General features: G+C 51.8%; 1 protein-coding gene across 2 annotated transcripts in view; it reads left to right on the top strand.

The window, feature by feature from the left end:
* Positions 1-219: 219 nt before the first annotated feature.
* SSH1 (slingshot protein phosphatase 1) overlaps positions 220-20,445 on the top strand; it is a 34,232-nt gene continuing 14,006 nt past the window's right edge. Inside the window, exons 1-5 of one of the 2 annotated variants that reach the window (XM_039561083.1) lie at positions 220-331; positions 4,828-4,868; positions 17,752-17,855; positions 19,489-19,553; positions 20,283-20,404. In XM_039561083.1, the coding sequence (XP_039417017.1) occupies positions 266-331; positions 4,828-4,868; positions 17,752-17,855; positions 19,489-19,553; positions 20,283-20,404 (398 nt within the window). In that variant the 5' untranslated portion in view covers positions 220-265. Of the gene's footprint in view, positions 332-4,827; positions 4,869-14,972; positions 15,255-17,751; positions 17,856-19,488; positions 19,554-20,282; positions 20,405-20,445 lie in introns of those variants that run through there. The other variant, XM_039561084.1, reaches the window with a different exon arrangement.

The raw sequence follows: 20,445 nt of genomic DNA, 5'->3' as shown, positions 1-20,445 counted from the left end.
AAGGCCAGGTCGGACAGGGTTTGGAGCAACCGGGGATAGTGGAAGGTGTCCCTGCCCATGGAATGAGACGTTGGGGTGGGACGGGGCGGGATTTGGGGGCGGGATTTGGGGGCGGGATTTGGGGGCGGGATGGGCCCGGAGGCCCCGCCCATCCCAACAGGCCCCGCCCACCGAGCGGACCCCGCCCCTTCCATCCCCGGCCCCGCCCCGGCCCCGCCCCTTCCCGGCGTGAGGGGGAGGCGGCCGCGGCCCCGCAGCCGCAGCCATGGCGCTGGTCACCCTGCAGCGCTCGCCGACCCCCAGCGCCGCCTCCTCGGCCAGCACGAGCGAGGTGAGCGGCGACGGGATGGGCAGGGATGGAGAGGGAAGGGGAGAGTGGGCCCCGGGGGCGGCGGCGGCGGATGGGGAGCGGGGAAGGGCGGGGTGACAGGGCCCTCACAGTCCCACCCGGTACCCTGTATCCCAAAGCTTCTGGTTTCGTCACCTCCACAGACCCAGGTCCCTCATGGTCCCCCCGATATCCTCCAGGCCCTGGCTTCATTACCCTCACAGACCCAGGTCCCCCATGGTCCCGGCCTCACGGCTCTGGCCCTTCACAGCTTTCCCCCTCCAGCCCCTGGCTCCACCCCCTCGCGGCCTCCTGGCCCTTCGTAGCCACTTGCCTCCTGTCTTCATCCCCTCGCAGTCCCCATGGCCTTAACTTCCGACAGCCCCCTGGCCCCAGCTCGGCCCCTCAGAGTCCCCCCAGCCCCTGGTTTCATCCCTTTCACAGGTGCTTGTCCCTCATGGCTCTCAGCCCTACAGCCCCCTGGTCCCCCATAGCCACTTACCCCCAGCCTTCCTCCCATTACAGCCCCCATGGCCCTGAGCCTTACAACCCCCGCCACTGCCTGGCCCAGCTCAGCCCCTCACAGCCCCCAGCCATCCCAGCCCCTTCCTCTCGTAGCCCTCGGTGCTGCCCAGCCCCAGCCTTTTGGTGCTGCCAGGCTGAGCGAGGCCTGGGTCTGTCCTGCCGTCCCTCCCCCCCACAGCCCCATTCTCCCGTGGCTGTCCCCCATTGCAACCCTGGCATTAGCCTGAGCTCCCTAAACCGTGGGGCAGCCTGCTTCACCTCCCTCTTGCCAGGTAAATCTCTGGGCAGAGTGCTGGGCCTGTCTTCATGGAGCAGCTATGCTGGCCCTAGGCCTTGTCCCTCCTTGGCATCCCAGAGCTGCCACCACCTCCTGCCCCAGGGATGCTCTGCTTTGCCCTGTGTTATCCCTCTGTCCCTGCCATAGCACCACCTTTCCCCACATCTGCTGCAGCTCCTGCCCCTCAGGGAGCTCCTGCCAGCCCTTCCCCAAGGTGACCATTGTCAGATCTGTGGGAGCAGCTCCCATCCTGCTCCACCCCATACCTGTGCCACTCCTTGCTGTGGCACAGAGTGGCATCATGCTGCTGCCCTCTCCTTCTCCCAGCTCTGCTGCTCCAGGGACCTGTACCTGCCACTTCACCCGCCCCATGGTGCCATCTGTATATCTGTGTCCTGCTGGCACAGCATTCTGCATGTCCCAGCTCTGCTGCACACCCCCTCCCCTCTTGTGCCCCAGAAATGCCCTCTCCTGCCTCTGCCTGGCCTTGGGCTTCTGCTTCCTCCCCCACAGCTCCCCCACACCATCCAAACACAGCTGCACCTCCAGTTTCTCTTTCTTCTTGCCTTTTTCCCTCCTAACCCATTTCTGCTGTGACCCTCAAAGACAGGCCTGGTATTTCTCTGCACATCCTCCCCATGCATCCCTCTCCCCCCACACTTCTTTCCTTTGATGCTCACTGCCCTTGGCTTCGCTCTGTCCCCACTCCTGCCAGGTAAACAATCCTATTTGTCACCTGTCACGTCCCTGTGACTCCCCCGATTAGCTGGTCTGAGGGGGGAGCAGGAGGCGGGAGCCACAAAGCTCCCAGGTTCTCCCTTGCCCCAGGGGCTGCAGGGGGTCCCTGGCTGCAGGGACCCAGTTTGGGCCACGCTGTGCTCATTGAGGAGCTTGGAGATGGGACTTGCACTTTTGGAAGGAGTTTTCAGAAGGAATTTTGTGGGATCTGGTTTAGACAGGGTCTTAAACAAGACCTAGTGGCCACCCAATCTAGAGAGATGAAAATGAGCTGTAACTGTGGAGCAGGCAGTGGAATTAGACTGGAGTCAAAGCAGTCTTGCCATGTACATCTGTCTTAGGCATTGCTTTGTGTCAGAGCTGCTGCTGGTGATTGTATTTTCTGGGGGGTGACCATAAAATTCCTCCCAAAAAAGCTGCCCCACATTTGCTGCCAGGTGTTGTCCATGGCAGGGCACTTCTGCCACCAGCACCCACAGCTCAGGTGTGCTGTGGTGGCTCCCAGAGGAAGACACTGAGTCCTGTTAGAATGGTCTCTTCTGGCATGAAATACCATAAAATTATGATTTCCAGATTCTTTTTCCAGATTCAGCATGTTGTTTTTGCCAAGTTAATTTAAAGAAAAATCCTGTCAAAAAGTGCCTGCCTGCTCCTGTTCTTTTAGGGTCTTTCTTGCAAGGAAAATCAGGGCTCACTGGGGCTTTTAGCAGATGTGAATAATTACTAGAAGATATTTTAATGGGAAATGATGACCACACATCCTTGCTAATTGCGACTGTGCTGCTGTGGCCTCTCCTAACTCACGAGCCCAAAGGAATTTATAAAATGGATGCTGCTGCCTGCAAGAGTTTTGCTGCTGCCCTGCCATAGTGTGCCATAAATTCTTAGGAGAGAGTGGTTCACACACACTTGCAAACCTTCCCTGCTTGTGCACCTCCCTTCCACACACCTCCCACTCCCTGTGGCCCTTCAGTGTGGCCACACTCAGCACAGACCCCAGGGAGGGACGTGGCAGTGGCTGGTGGGGTCCGGCCGTGGTGGGATGAGCAGCTGCAGGTCCACGGCATCTCCACAGTGTGTGGTGCACCCCAAACCCTGCCAGCTCCAAGGGGTGCTCTGAGCAGGACAAGGCTCAGTGTGGCAGCCTTGCTGCAGCCTTGCTTTGGTTTTCCTGCAGTTTTTAGTAGAAAATACAGGAAAAGTTGGCTATGGGAACAGCTCAGCTCCTGCAGGAGAGGAGCCCACAGCAGCTTCAGGCCCAGCCCTGCTGCTGAGCCCCAGCTGACGACATCCAAGAGTCATCATCCTCGCAGTCACATTTGTTTAAAAAGGAAAAAAGTTTTTCTCCCCCTTGTTGCTACGTGATAGCCCCAAACAAACAGGAGGGTGACCCTGCAAAGGTCCCAAACCTGCCAGACCTTCCCAGGGCTGGGGCATCTGCCAGTGGGGGCACTGGGACTCGGGGTGTTCTGGGGCCCTGCCTGCAGCCCAGCTCTGCACTGTAAACAGACTAAAAATAGCCGTGGTATGCTCCTCACCCTCTGCTGGGTCAGTCGGGACAGCCTTGTGCATCTCCCTTCTTCCCAATGGCCACAGTTCCAATATCCGGCCTCTGCTGTTGCGTTTGCAGGATATTTTTTTCCCTGGCTTTACTTGGTTCTCACAGATTGTCAGCGGAGCAGCTCCTGTGCCCTCTAGCCTCCCAAGTCCTCACTTGAGAGGGTGGGGAGCAATCCAGGTGCCCCCCCCACACAAAGCTCCAGTCTTGAACATTTGAAATTATATAATTTGCTTATTTTTAACTTGTACAAAACCACCTGGAAACAAGTAACTCTTACAGGGACCCTTATTTGATGTGGGTTCTGAGCAATGCTGTAGGAAATACCAGGATGTTCCCCAAGTGTCAGCCCTGATGGAGCCTGATTCTTTCAAGGCTCGTGTCCCTCCAGCTTTGTGTTGTGAGTGTGAAGGATTTCCTGTAAGGTCCCTGCTTTACTTCTTGGGCCCAAACTTTCTCCCCAGCACAGCCCTGCCCTCCAAGGGGATGCTCCCAGCCCTTTCTCCTTTGTGTACTCACACAGGACCAAAACAGAACTATCCTAGCGCCTGTTGTTTTGGGGTCTTTTTTGGTCAGCTCTGGATGCAATTAGCCCCAACTCTGCTTTTCTTTAGTAAGGAGTTTTGTCTAGAAGCTAATAGGGCAGTTGAAGGGGATGGCTGGAAAGCACGGCTGTGAAAATGCTTGGTTTTGGCAGCAGACTGAGGTCACACTTCTCTTTTGAGGAGAATAAATAAAGTGTAGTGTCACCTGAGCAGCCAGATTTGCTTCTGGGGGACTTTCCACCAGTGCCTGGTGCAAAAGTGCCCATTTTAATCCATGCCTGCCACCAAAGCAGTGTGTTCCTCAGGAAGGCAGCAGGCAGAGGGCATGCAAGGCAGTGGGCATTGTCCTAGCCTGGGGACACATGTGCCAGCATCCAGGTGGAGGTGGCCTCCTTGGCCTGCTGGTGTGAGCCCTGGAGCTGCACATCAGATGCTGGAGCTGGGACAGTCCCAGGGAGCACTTTTGGCTGTGTCCTCGTGCTTGGGACACCCCGAATCCCAGTTATTTGTGCCCAGCCGTGGCTGCCAGCTGCTGCCCTCACGTGTGTGTGCAGTGGGAGCAAGGTGTGCGCTGCGGTGACGTCGGGGTTGGCGCTCTTCAAAGCGCTCTGCGCTCCAGGACCAGCTTGCAGGATTAGGACCTAATAGCTTTAAAATCCCCGTGAGCCCCTTTGTCACCCGGCGCCGGGTGCTGGTGGCATACAGGACTAGGGAGGCTCGCTTATCCCTGGCACCAGGAAGAAAAACCCCGCGGAAAACAGCCCCTCACAGCCTGTTGGAGCAGGGATTTTCTTTAAAGGTGTAATGTGGAAACAACAAACACGTAACTTTCTGTTGTATCCTTTTCTCCCCTCAGGCGGAGGTCGGCAGTGATGAAGAGCGTAGACTAAATGTGAGGTAAGCAGAGCTTTTGGGCTCTAAGCATCGTTTCCACTGTTGTTGTCTGCCAAGCATCCAAGTCCTGATCCCACAGAGATCCCCGAGCCTGTGCCTTGCCTGGAGGGGATGGCATGGTCTGCAGAGAGCTGAACCTGGGAATGCTCTCTCCCTCATCAGTTTTGAGATGAGCGTTTAACGAGCTGAAAGCATAAAAGAGAGCTTGTGATCCTTTTTCCCCTGGTGGGAAGACACTGGAAAATTGCTGGTCAGCTCTGGCCACAGCACTTTAATGTTATCACAGCATCTCTGGCTCTACTGCTGCTCCCTGAGGCTGGGGCTCCGCTTGGGAAGGGGGCTCTGCTCCCAGGCTGGGGAGGGGAGAGCTCTGCTCATTCCTGGGTATTGAGTGTCAGGAATTTGCCTCCTTGGGGTTGTGCAGAGCCACTGTGTTTGTGTGAGGGGAAGAAAGGGCTGAGCTGTCCTGCTAGAGGAGAGGCTCCTCTTGCTGACACTGTGCAGATCCAAAGTGGTGACACAAGCTCATGTGCTGGGGCCCTGGCTAATGGGGTCTGAGTAATGCTCTGGATGGCTCACTCTAAGCCTGGCTCTTAGAGGCAGCTCTTACCCTCTAACCTGTAAACCACAGCCCAAGAGAGCAGTGTAAAGGCACAACAGTGGTTCAGCAGTCAGTCTCTTCTCCTTGTCACTCCTTCCTGCTTTTGTTGTCCTGAGTTCAGGAAAAGCAAAGCCATTCATGCTGCTGCTGAGACTGTGTTTGCCCTGCAAGTGAAGTCAGAGACCAGAAAGCAGGGCTGCTCATGGACAGAGTAGGAAATTGTTGGACTTTTTTGTTTTCTGTGTTCTGGGATGGTGTCTCCTGGCTGCAGCCCACCTGGGAAGCCTGGAATTCCATAGCTGTCCTGTCTGCACACACATGGGGTGCAGACAGAAGTGCTGTGTCTGCTCTGTGTGCTCTCCGGTGTATGGGCATTTCATGGCTGTCTGTTATGCCATTTGAGAGCTGACCTTGTGGAGAATGATTTTTGTATTGATTCAATCAAAATTCAGGATTCCCAGTTCTGCTCCTTGTACAATGCAGGGCCCCAGCAGGAACCTGCTGAACCCTAATTCTTGTGCTTTTTCCCATGTTGTATTAAACAGTAACGTGTAACCAAGCAGGATGGCAGCTTCCTCTTTTGGATATACAGTTCTGTGCTGAGAGAGAAAATCCAGCTTTATCCTCTTCACTGCATATGTTCTCACTGTGCAAATAAATCCTGGGGAGATCCTTGGATTTGTGGCCACCTTTGGTCTGTCTGGCCTCTTCGCAAGCTGGGCATGTACATCCACCACTGACCAAGGCTACCAGGAGTGTAGATGCACTTAGACCAGGCTTAAAGGCTGATGCTTTTCTCCTGGCTGTTGAAAAATGCTGCAGCACTGACGTTGAACACTGAGATCCCATAAGCTTCCTCCGTCCTTCAGTCTCCTGGGGCTGCTCTTCCGTATACGATTGTCAGGATAAGAATCTGGTAATTAAATAGCCAGACAGACCTCGAGAATCAGATGGCTCTTGTGCACAGCCTCTGCTGTCCTCAGGGGGAAACACTGCCAAGAGCTGCAGGAAATGTGTAGACACAACACAGATGATAAATGAAGCTCCCGTTCGTTTGTGGGTCGATCCTGTCCCGTTCCCACTGACTGCTGTCCCCTTCCCTGCTCGGGAGCAATCCGCTGAGACTCTGCCCGGTGCCCAGGGGGTGGCAGAATTGTTCAACTTCATTGTGCTGCTTCTCTTCTGAAAAATCCCTGCAGGGTGGCCTGTGCTGGTGTTTGTGCCTCGGTTTGATCCTGGTCTAGCCTTGGTGACAGCTGGGCTTTGTCACACGTGCCCTGGGCACAGGGGTCAGCAGTCCAGCTCCTGGCTCTGCAGACCTTGGCGATCTAATGGTTAGGGAAAAGGAAGGATTGTTGGAAACCTGTCTCCAACGTGTCGCCAGCTCAGGCTGTGTTTCATCAATACAGGGTGGCTGTGCTAGTCCACATTTTTGACATCATGTATTCATCTGCCTGGTGAACAAATTTTTTTTTGTTCATTCCAAAACATTCCAGGATTTTCATTTGCTGTTGCGTAGTTGGATCTGGTTCCATGACTCTGGTTCCATGATTTTGGTTCCATCTGATTGTTTTCTTGAAGGAACAGGTCTGTATCATGGTGTTGCACCCAGCTACGTCTTGCTGCTCCCTGGTCGTCCTTCCTTATGGTTTCTGTCATTCCAAAATGCTTTTCTTTCTCCCTGGAACAGTTTCTATCCCAGCAGAAACCACGGGGACACGCTCTAGGTTCAGCTTTGCTTTCAGAGATATTGTTGCTATCTGCATTTTCTTAGACATTAATCTGCTTCAAGTCATCTTTTTCTCTGTTACCAAAAATTTTGTGGAAGCTTCAACAATGTAACATCCACACTGTTCCCACCAGGCAGCCTGGAGTCTGTGTTTCTCCCTGAGGATAAAGTCTCAGAGCAGAAGGAAAAGTAAGGGCACAGAGAGATGTGAGAGCCCCGTTTGACTTGGTGCAGCCAGAAGCTGCGCATCTGAGCTGTGTTATCAGTGTCTACTCAAACTTTCCCTCCTGGATAACCATCAGGGAAGTGCTGTGGCTTGAACCCTTTTTTCTCTTAAGGGTGCAGCACACCCACAGCTCACCCGAATCTTACTAAAACTGCTGTCAGGGCTAGGCCAAGCTCATGGGAGGATGTGTTAGCCTAGACCTGAGCACAGCCTTAAGTTCTCTGAGATCGAGTTCCGTGCGAGCCTCGTGCGTGCGGTGCCTGTGGCCTTATCTCAGCCCCACATCCTGCTGCTCCAGCTCCTAGCAAACTCCGAGGAGATGCTATCAAGGAGGAGGCAGGGCAGAGCCGAGCTCTTTCTCAGCTGCCTGCTCCAGCAACAGGGCTGGATGTGCAGTTTCCCCTTGTTGGTGCGACCCAGTGGATTCTCAGCCTTGGCCGTGTGCTGGCTCTGTCACACCGAGTCAGAGGAGATGTTGTACAACCCAAATCGCTCTGTGAGTGTTGGCTGTTTCTCAGATGTGGTTGGCAAACACAGCAAGATAATCACTGGTTTTAATTACAAATATAAATAGGTTTGTTTAGCCAGTCATTCTGTAATCTTGGCCATTATTGGCTTTCCAGTCACAGCCTGAATGCAGAGCCGGGTGAATGTTTTCAGGCACCTTCTGCCGGGAGATAGAGGTTGAACCACTGTGCAAGGGCCTGGAAGTTGGGTATCTCCAGGCTCTGATTAAGCCTGAAGATGGTTATGGAAATAATTGTTCTTGTTTGGCACCTCTAAACCAAATTTTAAGAGCTGGCAAGAGCAGCTGTGGGAGGTAGAGGTTTTCAGGGTTGGGCTCGTGTACATTAGCAGATCAGTGATCAGCAGGAGGAGTCATTGCTGCAGACAAACTCTTAACAGAGCAACAGCAGGTTTAGATTGGATATCAGGAAAAATTCCTTCATGGAAAGGGTTGTAAAGCATTGGAACAGGCTGCTCAGGGCCGTGGTGGAGTCCTCATCCCTGGAGGAATTGAAAAGCTGCCTGGATATGGCACCTGGGGACGTGGTTTAGTGGTGGCCTTGGCAGTGCTGTGGGAACAGTAGGACTCAATCTTGGAAGTGTTTTCCAACCTAAATGATTCCATGATCATCCCTCTGACACACACCACAGGACACCATTATATCTTATATCACATATGTATCTATTTTATATATTTAATGTGTATTATATTTTAGTGCACCAAAATTCTCTCTTAACACCTTGATCCATAATTTCTTTGGGGATTTAGGAGCAGATTTTGCTGGAGCAGCACTGAGTGAACACCTCGTACTCATGGCCATGTTCATAGTGCCAGGAAGGCGCTCAGGGCGGGGGGAACGTGGGGGCAGCTGCCCTGAAGATTTATTTGTGGGGACAGCAGCTCATTACAGCCTTGACAAGTCCTGCTGGCTGCAGATTGATTGTGTCCAGGGGAGCTGGTGGGAGATCTCGGGGCAGAAGTTGCTGACTTCATGAAGTGTTCAAAACAGGATGCTGAATCACATCCTGGCCGGTGGCAGCATCCTGCCTTAGCGTGCTCCGTACAATGGGGAGGCACCGGCCCAGCCCCCGGCCCTCGGGAGCTCTCAGCCCGGAGGTGTGGCCCTGGAAGCTCAGGAAGGTATAATTAGGCCTTTACGTTTTGTGCTGGGCTGTGTGTGGATGTTCAAAGGCCGCAGAGCTGAGGAAACGTTCACTTATTTGACACTTATTTAAGATCTGGCCTTTCCAGGAAACCGTTGCTGACTTGAAGTTGAGCAATAGGAGGAGTTTACTTGGATGTAGGTAGAGCAACAGCAGGAGAGCTGCCAATTTGAAGATGTGATGATCAGATTCTTTTGGAATTGTATCTAAACCTTTTTGGTTTTTTTTTCTTCCATGAAATCTCAGCAGTTTAGCAGAACCCAAACCACGAGGCCCTGTTATCAGAGGTGCTGGCTGTGCACTGAGCACTTGTTTCTGTAAAAGGCCAGTGTGGTCACTGTTTATTTAGGTGTTAGAGCTGGGTCAGAACAATATTTTGGTTCCAAATGCCTCTTGATTTTAAATTATCTTAATCTTTGATAATGGTGTGCCAAGATCTGTGAGTCAGGGATTTCTCATACAAATCAGAGCTGTGCTCTGCCTGGCAAGTGCTCCTAAGATGTTTTTGGAATGGGGAATGGACAGAACACCTTCCTAGGCCTGGTTTTACTTCTAACGAAGAATGTTGAGATTATTTCCTGAGAGCACTGAGTTTTTTCCCAAACATTTACACATCCCTTTGCAGCATTTAGATCCCTGATGCACAATCACTTCACCACTGCACAAAAATAAGCCCAGATTCAAACAGATTAGGGTGCACACCACATCCATCAGTTGTTTAGGTTTATCTGGGATCAGGACTCTCCTCGGCAGAGCTTGTCCTCCCTCTCTGAAAATTTTGGTTTCTTGAAGTAATCCTTGCTGCTAGAGCTACTGGTGAAGGAAATGTTCATATCAGGGACCAAGTCAGCCAGAAAGGTAGGGAATGGGACAAAATGTCCTGTTCAGATTTCCCGGAAAGCTGCCAGGCTCCTTGTTTGCCCTGTCTGCCATCCAAATGGTCACTTCCAACCGTGTCCAACATTCGCATCCCAGTGGAGACTGCTGCCCATGGCTGGGCATCTCCCTTCCAGCCCTGCAAAACATCCTGAACTCCAGCTGTCTGCTTCCCTCTGCAACACCATCCTGCTTGGAAAAAATGCCTTTGGGGTGGAGGGGGAAAAGAAGGATGATCCTGATGTTTTTACCACCACTCTTCCATTGCGAGTGAGCTTTGCCCCTGCCTGGCAGCCTCCTGATTTTGGGAGTGCTGGCCATATACCCTCAGGAGGCTGGGAAGGCAGGCTGTGGTCTAGTTAAACAGTTGAGGTGTCAGGGCTGAGCCAGAACTTTTCTCACTCTGCTCTTACCCCGCGTGATCCGCCTGGATTTATTTTATTTTGTTTTTCCACATTACCAAAGTGTCAAGTACTCCCTGGTCTCTGCTGCCTTTTTTGGAGCCGTTCTGAAACCCGGCAGCTCAGCTGGTTTTTGGGTTGCTGTGCCACCAAGATTCCCAGCCATGCTTCCGATGCCATTGTCTGTGTCCTGGCTGACCTTCGCTCACACCGCCTGGAAGCTGCTCCCTTAATCCTTCAAGCTGTTATTCACCTTCCTTTTCTTTTCCAGTGGTGCCGTTGGAGAGTTTCCACTTGTTTCTTTGGCCTGTCTCTGGGAGACACTGCTGAGTGGGTGAAGTGGGGTGACTTAATAAAATAGTTCCAAGGATTAAAACAATGGGCTGACAGGAGGAATGCAGGAGGATGGGCCCATGTGCTGACAGCTTGGCTGGGGTGGAGGACGGGAGCGGGATCGGCTCCTGCCGGGAGCGCGGGCGGAGGCTCTGCATCATCCCACCTCTCCTTCAGCTTGGACATGGCTCTGTGGTCTGGCTTCCCCTTACCTGTGGTCATGGAACAGCTGTGGTAGTAACATGGCAACATCCAGAAGAGTGACTTGTAGGAAAACATAGGGAGCCGGTGGTTTGGGAGTAGCCAGCTTCCCTCAGACCACCAGGGAAATCCATGGCATTGCTGATGCTGGGATCTCTGTGTGTGCCTCTTGCTCTTCCCCTGTGCCAGCTGCTGCTTTCCCAAGCCTTGTCCTCCGAGTCCATGAGTCCAGACAAATGTGAGCTGCTGCGTGGAGCAGCTCTGCCCGGCCCCCATGGCAGGGAGGGTGGCCCTGGGTTGGCACAGCAGGCTGGGGACAGTCAGGGGTGCACACCAGGAATGCCAGTGCTGGGGCCTCTGTAGGGTTAATGCTCCTTTTCCTAGCAGCTCGTGCAGGCTGAGGTTTGGAGAGGATCTGGCCTGGCCTCCTGAGACAGGGACTGTCACCAAGATGACATCGTGTTTCAGTGGGAATCTCAGAAATGTTCCTTGGGATGCAGACTGAGTTCCAAGCCCGTGGCGTAGCTGGGTGATGCCGGGATCAGCCCCGTGCCTTTTTGAACTCTGCGATTAATGGGATGAGCAGAAAGGATTTCTTTTTCCTTGTGAAACAATCTCTTATTTTATTTGGCTTTTCACCATCCAAGTACTAGGGATTCCTAGAATTTTCTCATTCCTGGCTGTTTGGGAGCAGTTCTGTCAATTTGCTTTGCGCATGTCTGCTGGAGTGGGGAATGATCCTGCTAATTTGTTTGTTTCCCTCTTCCTGCCCTTTCTCTTGGAGGGTTTATCCAAGCTGCTCCTGGGTTGTCTGCAGGCACAGCCTGGATCCTGGGGTTGCCCCCAGGGTGGGATACTCACAGCTGAGCTGGTTTGGCTCCATGTGGATCCGTGCTGATCGCTGCTCCAGCCCGACGCATCCCAGGAGCAGCTGGAGGGACATCATCAGCAGTCTGTTTCTGTTGGGAAATTGGCTTTTGTGGGCTTCATGATTGATTTCATTTTTCTCTTTTTGCCCTTTGTGCCAGAGGAGTGTTTGTGTGTGAATGGCCTGCAGTGTCTGCAGCCCTCTCAGCATTCCTGCTGGGATGTGGCCCACGATCCCCACGCCTCTGAGCCCAACAATGCACACTCACACTCCCCCTGGTCCCTGCTCTGCTGAGAACAGCAAAGCGTGTTGAGTTTTCCTATCTCCCCAACATCTCACTTCCTTCAAAATAGATGGGAGAGATGTCTGCTCCTGCAGGGAGGCTTTACAGCCCCCACAGCTGGAGCTGCTGCCTGGCCCCTTCCCAGCACGAAGATGCCCTGGCTGTGTCCGAAGGAGGAGAGATGTTCTCCCTGTGAACCTGCAGCCCACGTTTTGCTTTTCTTCTGGGGGTGTCTTGTCTTCAGCTCAGGATGTCTGGGAATGATGACTTTGGGTATGGAAGTCACAGGTATGGGAAGAGCTTTCCTGCCTTGCATTTCTGGTAGCAAAAACACCTCAGTTCAAGTGGTCTTGAGCAGTTCTCACCACCTTGCCAGGCATGCTGGGCTCCCACAGTCCTGACCACAGGTTTTGTCAGCATATCACAAATCCTACACGTGTGCAATAGCACTTTGTTCTAAACCATCATTGCACATGTTGAAAGTGGACTTTTCCAGGTGCTGCTCCATGGGGAGCGAGCTCACTGTTCATCCCTCCCATGGCAGCCCTGCTCCATGTCAGGTTAAGCTGGAATGGCTGTGGTGATATTCCCACCTGTGTTTGTCCAGGTGATTCCCTTGTGTGGCCGTTAATCCCTGTGTGACACGGAGCAAAGGCCACTTGGACACGTCATTAAAAGCGGGAGAAGGGACTTGCTGCTGCTGCTGGAGCCCCGGGGCTGTTCCTGGGGCTGTGCAGTACCATGGAAAGGAGTAGCTTTGAAGTCCCTTTTCCTCCAGCGCTGTTTTGTGTTGCTCAGGCCCCTTCCGAAGGCCCCTCTTGTGGTCAGGAAGTGTTATCAGATGTGCCTCTATCAGGCCAAAGCAAGCAGTGCCTCTGCCTTAACCATCAGCTTTCTTGGGGAGCAGGAGCCACACAGCTGCTCTCGACTCTTCCTGTTTCTCTCGCTGTATCTTCCTTCCTGTTTGACGTGCTCCTTCCCAGCCTGGGTTGTGCTGCTGTTTGGGTGTGGCTGTGGGACAATGCCAGTCCCCTCTGCTCGCTGCAGCAGTGTCCTGCCTAAAATCCGCCCTCTGGAATATTGGGCTGCAGGAGCATCTGGCGGGGCTGACTCGGCCTCTCTCCAGGGCTGTTCTGTGTTCTTTCTCAGTTGCCTTGAGGTGGCCAAAGCTTGTTCCAGACCAAGCAGCAAACAGGGGGAAGAAAAAAGGGGAAAAAAATCAGTTCTCTTCCTCCTTATCAACTGGGCTATGGGAAAGGGAAGTGTGTTCCATTCTGTGGTGCTCGGGAGGCCTGTTTTTCCCCTCACCTTATCAGTTTGGAAATGTTTTGAGTAGAAGATGCCATGAAACCCGAGGAACTGGGAGGAATTGCCATGTTTGCCTTTGTAAAATCATGACCCATTTTGAGAGAAGTGAATATTCCTTTTCTTGTGGGGGTTTGGGGTTTTTTTCTTCTTTAAACAAGGACCTGATTGCAGGAGGCTGCTCACTCACCTCAGGCTTGCCTGGGTCTTCCCAGGAAAAGTGTTTTTTCTCTCTCCTGACTTCTCTGTATGGATCTTTATTTTGAGATGAGTTCTGTAGCTGTGAGATGTATTAGTAGAGTGTTTCCTTGTGTCCTGCAAGATGATTATGGCTTATGTGAGATTCCCCATTAAAACATGGAACTCAAGCACCCGAGGCATGCAAGGATTCCTCCTGGGACACCCCACAGCTGGAGCCACGATGGCAAAGCAAACTGCCTGGGGAAAACTGTTCTGGGACTGGAGCTCATTCTGGCTGTCCAGTACCATGAGCAGCTCTGTCTCTTTTCCCAAAATCCAGTATTTTTAAGGGATTGCTTACTGGCATTCCCGGCCCCGGGGGGTGGCAGTTTGTACCGCCGAGAAGGCGCTGCCTATTGTGTTCTTCAGCAACTTGAAATGGGGTTGATGTGTGTTGCAGCCACGCTCCTCTGGAGCTTTCCCAAAGGGGAAGAAATATTTCCTTTTCAAGTTGAGCAGCACGGAGCCAACAGATGGAGCAACAGCCTCTGGGGCCGGCTCTCAGCGGGGCCGTGGCCACGAGCACCCTCTCCTTGCCAGCCCCTGGGGCAGGAGGGACTGTCACTGTCTGTACCCTCCTCCTGACACTGCTGGCGTTTCCCAGGTGCTGCAAGTGTAGGTTTTTTGCTCCCTTGGGGTGATAATTCCCTCTGTTTGGTAAGTTGAGGTCAGGGGGTGGGAGGAGAACTGGTCTGCAGCTGTACTGGAGCATCAAGGGGCTGTGACAAAACTCGTGGGCTCTGTGTTTATTCGAGAGATTGAAGTGACTCCTTGTAGAGAAGTTCTGCTGCTCGGGATTCCTGGAAGGGCATCCAGGAATTGGGTGGTTTCTGTGGTGTGTGCCAGTCGAACTGGTTGAAAACTGGATGAGAACTGCACAGAGAGCTCCTTCTGCCCCTGGTCAGGCTGGTGGGACCAGTGTGGCCTTACAGCGTGTGCCTGCAGAAAGAATTAGGGTTTGTAAGGAACAAATCGTCAGGGAATTCAGTGCCAGCCAGCCCCTAACACACATACACCAAGCACCTGAGAGACTCCTCGTCCAGCAGGAGCTCAGGAACTCGGGAATGGCCTGAAAATCCAACAGGGGACGCTGTACAGTGAGGGAAGGACCATTTTAATTTCCTGTATCTATATTAAAGCATTGCTTTAACTGTAAAGGAATGAACAGGCATCAGTCCATAGGATGCTTTTCCTCTAGTCCCATCCCTCCAGGGAATATGGACTTCCCACAGCGAGGGGCTGTGTGGGTGCTCATAGGAGCCTCCGGAGCACGCGGGGGGAAGCAAACAAACAAACAAGTCTGGAGGAGGGAAACGATTAGCCGAGCCTCAGCTGGTTGTTTCCCCTCTTGAATGGCCCTCTTTCATCAGGATGTGTTGGGACAAGTGCTTTTTCAAGCCAGGATATCAGTGGAAGACACAGTGTTCCCTAAAAGCCATCCAGTTCCCGGGGAGCATCAGCAGCCGCGATTCCTCTGCTTCGCACAGAAAATACGGTCGAGCTTTTCTTTGCCTTCTGGTGGTTTTTTATGGGTTTAGAAGCAAAAGGATGTGAGTTTTACAGCTGATTATGAATCTTTTCGAATTCCCTGACTTCTGTCTGACGCTGGGGCCAGCACGATGCTGCCACCGTGCAGAGAAAACCAGCCCGAATTAGTATGTATGAGCCACTGGGTTGTGCTGCTTTGGGGCATCTGTCACCTCTGCTGTGGGGCAGAGGTTGGGGACGTTTTTCATGCCAGGATTTGGGTGTTCTTTAGGAGAGGGGTTTTTTAAAAAAAAGCTCGGAGTTTTAATTGTTTACTAGAATTGCAGGATTTAAAAGGGAGTTGGAATCTCGTGCCTTGCCTTTCTCACTGAGCTGTGTCCAGAGCAGAGCATTTGTGTGAAGTGGCAGAGCGCAGAGAGATCCCAAAGCGGAGATAAGGGCCGGGGTTGGGTAATGTTGTTGTTACAATGTGGTGTAAACTGTGAGCAAAGAGGCGTTTGGGTGTGTTCCCTGTGTCCGGCACCGTGCTGGGCACATGGAAACGGGAGCTGGTGTGGAGATGAGGAATGCTGGGGGGACGGGAGGGCTGTGTGCAGGGTAGGAGCAGGGATTTCAGTGGAAATGGAAACCTTGCTCTCAGCAGGCTCCTAGTTTTCCTTTCCGGTTCGTTTCCACGCACGTGGATACACGGGAACAAAAATTTTGCAGTGTGAGTTGTCCTTTTCCTGGACCAATTGCTGCTCCAGCAGCACAGCTTTCCCTTTTGCCTGAAGCTGGGAATTGCTTTATTGTCACAGATTTCCTGACTGCAGGAGAGGAGAACATCTGGCAAGAGGTACCATCAGAGCAGGAGATCCTGATAACTTTGGGAAGGAGCTCTGTCTTTTCCAAGGTTTTTCCTGCTGTAGAAATCTTAGTCACTACTTTGAGATCAAAGATCCTTTGGGGGTAAAAGACTGGAGTAAAATATCCTATTTCAGGATATTTTTTTGCTTTCCCAAAGAAACTTTTCCCCAAATTCTCGGGATGGGAATGTTGTGAATTATCTCCTTGTGCATGATCTAAGCATTCCCTGCCTCTTGTGAGTGCTGAATATCCCATACATTGTGTGGGGGTCGCTGCCTTTGTGTCACTTCTGGCCTTTTTTAACGCTTTCCTGTGAGGTCTGGGGTGAGAAGGAAACAAGGCTCTTCCTGGCTGGCTGCTGGAAGGAGCCACATTCCCATTTGCAGCCGTGGGTGCCGTTATCCCGAGCCAGGCTGAGCTCAGATCGCAGCAAACCCCGCACGGCTCCTGCTCAGACACAGCCAGTGAGGTGAGGGGGGAGTGCTGGAATCCTGTGGGAATGGAAGTGGAGAATTGTCGGAATTCGAGTGCGCTTCTCCTGCTGCGTTTTATTGATCTTGTGGAGCCTGGAATTCAGGCAAAAATTTTAGTTCATTTTTTAAAAGCAGCTGAAATCTCGAATTTAAACCTGATCCAGATTTTTTCTGGGGAATTCTTGAAATTCAGTTGAAAGAGGAGGAAGCTTTGCCTGGGAACTTGGGCTGTGTTTTTAAGAGACTGGAAAATCTGAAATGATGTGGATTTCATGTCTGTCCTCACAAAATTGCTGAGGTAGAACAGAGCATTGGGAGCTTTAACGCTCACTCCTGCCCCAAGGCAAAGACCATGGATAAAATATGGAATAGATGAGTGCTGGGAGTAGTAAGTCCAGTGGGATCATTTGCTGGAGCATAAGTAACTCCTGTGTAGCACAGTCTCATAATGGAGCATTTCTATTTAGTAGATGCAGACAGTAATTAACGGTGATCTATGGCTGTGAGCGTGGGGCGGCGGAAAATTGGGCTTTGGAACAACAAATGACTCTTGCGCTGTTTGGGGAGCAGAGGAAACACATCCTAAGCAATCCCTGTGCAGCTGAAAGGTACCTCAGGAGACAGGGATTCTCAGCCATGTGGGAAATGCAACTTCAGTGCTTCTGGCCAGAGCTGCTCCAAACCATTTCCGAGATTCTCGTGTGCGTCCAGGAGTGGCAAAATCCGGCTGTGCCGGTGCTGTTCTGCCTTCTCTTCCATTATGTTCCAGCCCTGGGTGTCATTTCCCTCTGGAAATGGCGCTGTGTTTGCCCAGACTCTGTGTCCCAGGATGCTGATCCAGCCACAGCAGAGCCACACCTCTGCTCTTGCGCCAGTTGTTTTTCCCTGAGGGTTCAGAGCCGTGTCCTTTCCCTTGGGATGTGCAGGTTCCATCTCCGTTTCTCTCTAAAATCTACACAGTTGCAGGTTCTTGCTTTTGCATTCCAAAGAAATGTCAAGAACTGGAAGGAGCAGGAAGCGATGGGCTCAGAACCTGCTCTCCAGTCCCTTTGCAGGTCTCAGCCTGTAAAAAGTCCAACCCTCTGCTTCTTTTAAGTTGCAGAATTCCATAATCAAGTGATAAAGTCATTTCCAGCCCATGACAGCTCAGGCAAGTATCTCCTGCAGGGGCTAAGTAATAAAACAGTGGTGGAAAATGACAGATGAATAATCCATGAATAATCCCAGAGCCATGCTGTGCAAGTGGCATCCTACTATTTTAGTGAGGAAAGCCCTTCCTTCCCTAGATGTGGACATTTTACTGCTCTTTCCTTTCAGCTGACTCCTGTGTGGTTTTTTTTTCCAGCCTCAGCGAGAGCTTTTTCATGGTGAAAGGTGCAGCCCTTTTCTTACAGCAAGGAAACAGCTCCCAGGGCCAGCGAAGCCTCCAGCATCCCCACAAACATGCAGGTAATGGATTCAATCACCTCTGGAGATCCTTTTTCCCTCCCATCCAAAGGGACAGGCTGATGGCACAGGTGGGTGACTGCCCAGGTTGTCCTGGTGGGCCTTGTACAACCTGCTGAGCAAGCCCAGGGTTTCAGCCCACATTCCGATTATTGAGTTTTTTATTGGGATCATTGAGTTTTGGTTTAAACTTTTATCATTCTCTTGGAACTGTGACTGGAGTAGAAATTTATTCTCTGTGGAAATCATGGCATTTTGCATGGCTCTCATTAGGCAGGGAAGCTTGGGCAGCCAGAAGGGCTGTGTGGGATCTCTCTCCCTGTTTTCCCCAGCCACAGATGAGGAAATGTCACTTGAGCTTCAGTGATTTAATCTTTGCCTCCCCTTGGGCAGTCATGGATGTCCTGGACACTTCTCCAGGGGCTCTCCCAGCCTCCAGTAATCCAAAGCTTGGGACTTTTTGCTTTGAAATTTCCTGTTGCTGGTTTTGTTTGGATGTTGCTGGTCAGAGGAAGGGATGTTTGATCAGGATTTGGATGGCTGGATAGAATTACATTTGTCAGCTCCTCATATCCTGATTTCAGGAAAACCCCCTTTCCTGTCAGCTCACCACAATCTGTAGGAGTTTATCATGATTTAAGAACAGACTGTCCTGCTTCCCCCAGTCCCTTCCAGTTGCCAAACTGGTGGGAAGAAATGGTAGGGAGTGGTATGGTGAGTGTACATACGGATTTGGAAGCAGATAAGGGCGTTCAGGGAAGCGGATTCTGCTTCCCCAGTTTTTATACCCTCTGCCTTTGGCAGTTTGGGAATGGGTGGTTACTGGGCAGGAAGAACTGGGATTTTGGGGCATTTTGGGAGCCTGTGGGAAAGGCACAGTATGGTACTGTGTGGTGCTGCTTAGCAAACACTCCAGCACAAAGGGGGTGTTTGAATGCCAGGCTTGGCTTTGGGTTACTTTAACTGTCAGCAATTCCATATACCCAGCAAACAGCCTACGGAAGGAATTTTATCTCGCATGGAAAGTTATGAGTGCATTACTGAGTTATTAGATGGGAACTTGGTTTGTTTTCCTGTAGATTCCTTGTTCCTTTCGTCTGCTTTCCCCAAACAGAAATGTACCCACAGACCTAGAGCTGAAGGGACTTGGTGCATGAGCAGAACTTGGAGAGTTCATCCCCCTGGAGGTCACTCATGCTCAGCCACACCCTCTGTAGGGCCAGTGGGGCTGATCCCATATGCTGGGGGTGATTCACAGCTCAAAGGTGTTCTTTCCTCCTTTGTTCCCGTTTTTTTAATCTGAGTTTTTCCTCCTCTTCTTCCTCACCTGTTCTCATGGCCAAACCTTTCTGTCCTCTCTAAGGTGCTGAGAGAATCCTCACTTGTGCCAGGCACAGCTGGTCTCAATAGATTTGGTGGCTTCCAAATACCATAAGGTTGGGTTCTCACACATCCAGGGAATGCCCATCCAAGAATCTCACTGTTCTTAGTGTTCTCTGGGACAGCAAAGTTAATTGACCTTCCTTAATTAGTATTTTTTGACTTGGAAACATCCAGTTTCTTTAAAGGTCAGGACACTGCTGATTCTTAGTGCAGAAAGAGCCCCTTTCTGATGATTGCCCTGCTTTCTGTGCAGGTGACTTGCCCCAGCACCTCCAGGTGATGATCAACCTCCTGCGCTGCGAGGACAGGATCAAACTGGTAAGGACAGGTGCATTTTCCTGCTCTCATTTCTGTTGGAAGTGTATGCAACAGACCTGTAGAGGAGCAGGAAAAGCATTGGCAAATCCTAGATTTCAGAGCTGCCTTAACTCTGTGCTGGTTTCCAGCCCTGCCCCATTTTCCTGACCACTCCTTTTGCCCTGGTCCTTGTGTCCAGGCAATGAGTTGGGTCAGGGAATCGCTCTGCCTGAAATGTATTGTTTTGTTAGATTCAATTTTCCAGCCAGCTGACAAACACTAATACAGGAGGAGAGACAAGACCTTGCTGATGCTCTTGGACACTTTTAAGTCAGCCTTGAAATTGCATCAGCTGGGCTGGGCTTCCTTTTGAAGAAACCTGCAGATAAAAATCTGCTGTAAAAGTCACTTCTCTGCAGAGAAGTGGATGCCAGTTGTGCCTCCTGTGGGACTAACCTATTTCAGTGAAGGCTTGCGAGTGGGAGAATCCTCTGAGCCTGTCTTGTTTCCAGCTCAGTGCATCACCAATGTTTTTACACTTCCTGCTTGAAACTCCAGAACAAACCTTTGGGTTACATTTTGTAGCATTTCCCCAAACTGGAGAGGATAATCTCGGCTAATCTTCCCCTCACCAGCAGCAAGCCTTGCTGTATCGTCCATACTGCACTAAATAAAGCTTTTGGGCATAATGAAAACTTCAGAAGCCTCGTGCAGCAGTGGCAGCACTAATGAAGCAGAGGTGGTTTGCAGGCTGTGCGTTTGGAGAGCGTGTGGAGCGACCGCGTGCGCTACATGGTGGTGGTGTACAGCAGCGGGCGGCAGGACACCGAGGAGAACATCCTGCTGGGAGTGGACTTTTCCAGCAAGGAGAGGTAGGTCAGAGCTGGGAACCAGGCAGGATGGGCTCTCTGGC

The sequence above is a fragment of the Corvus cornix genome, chromosome 15, assembly GCF_000738735.6.
Source record: "Corvus cornix cornix isolate S_Up_H32 chromosome 15, ASM73873v5, whole genome shotgun sequence".
In the NCBI taxonomy this organism is placed as follows: Eukaryota; Metazoa; Chordata; class Aves; order Passeriformes; family Corvidae; genus Corvus; species Corvus cornix.
This window is presented reverse-complemented; position numbering and strand designations above follow the sequence as displayed.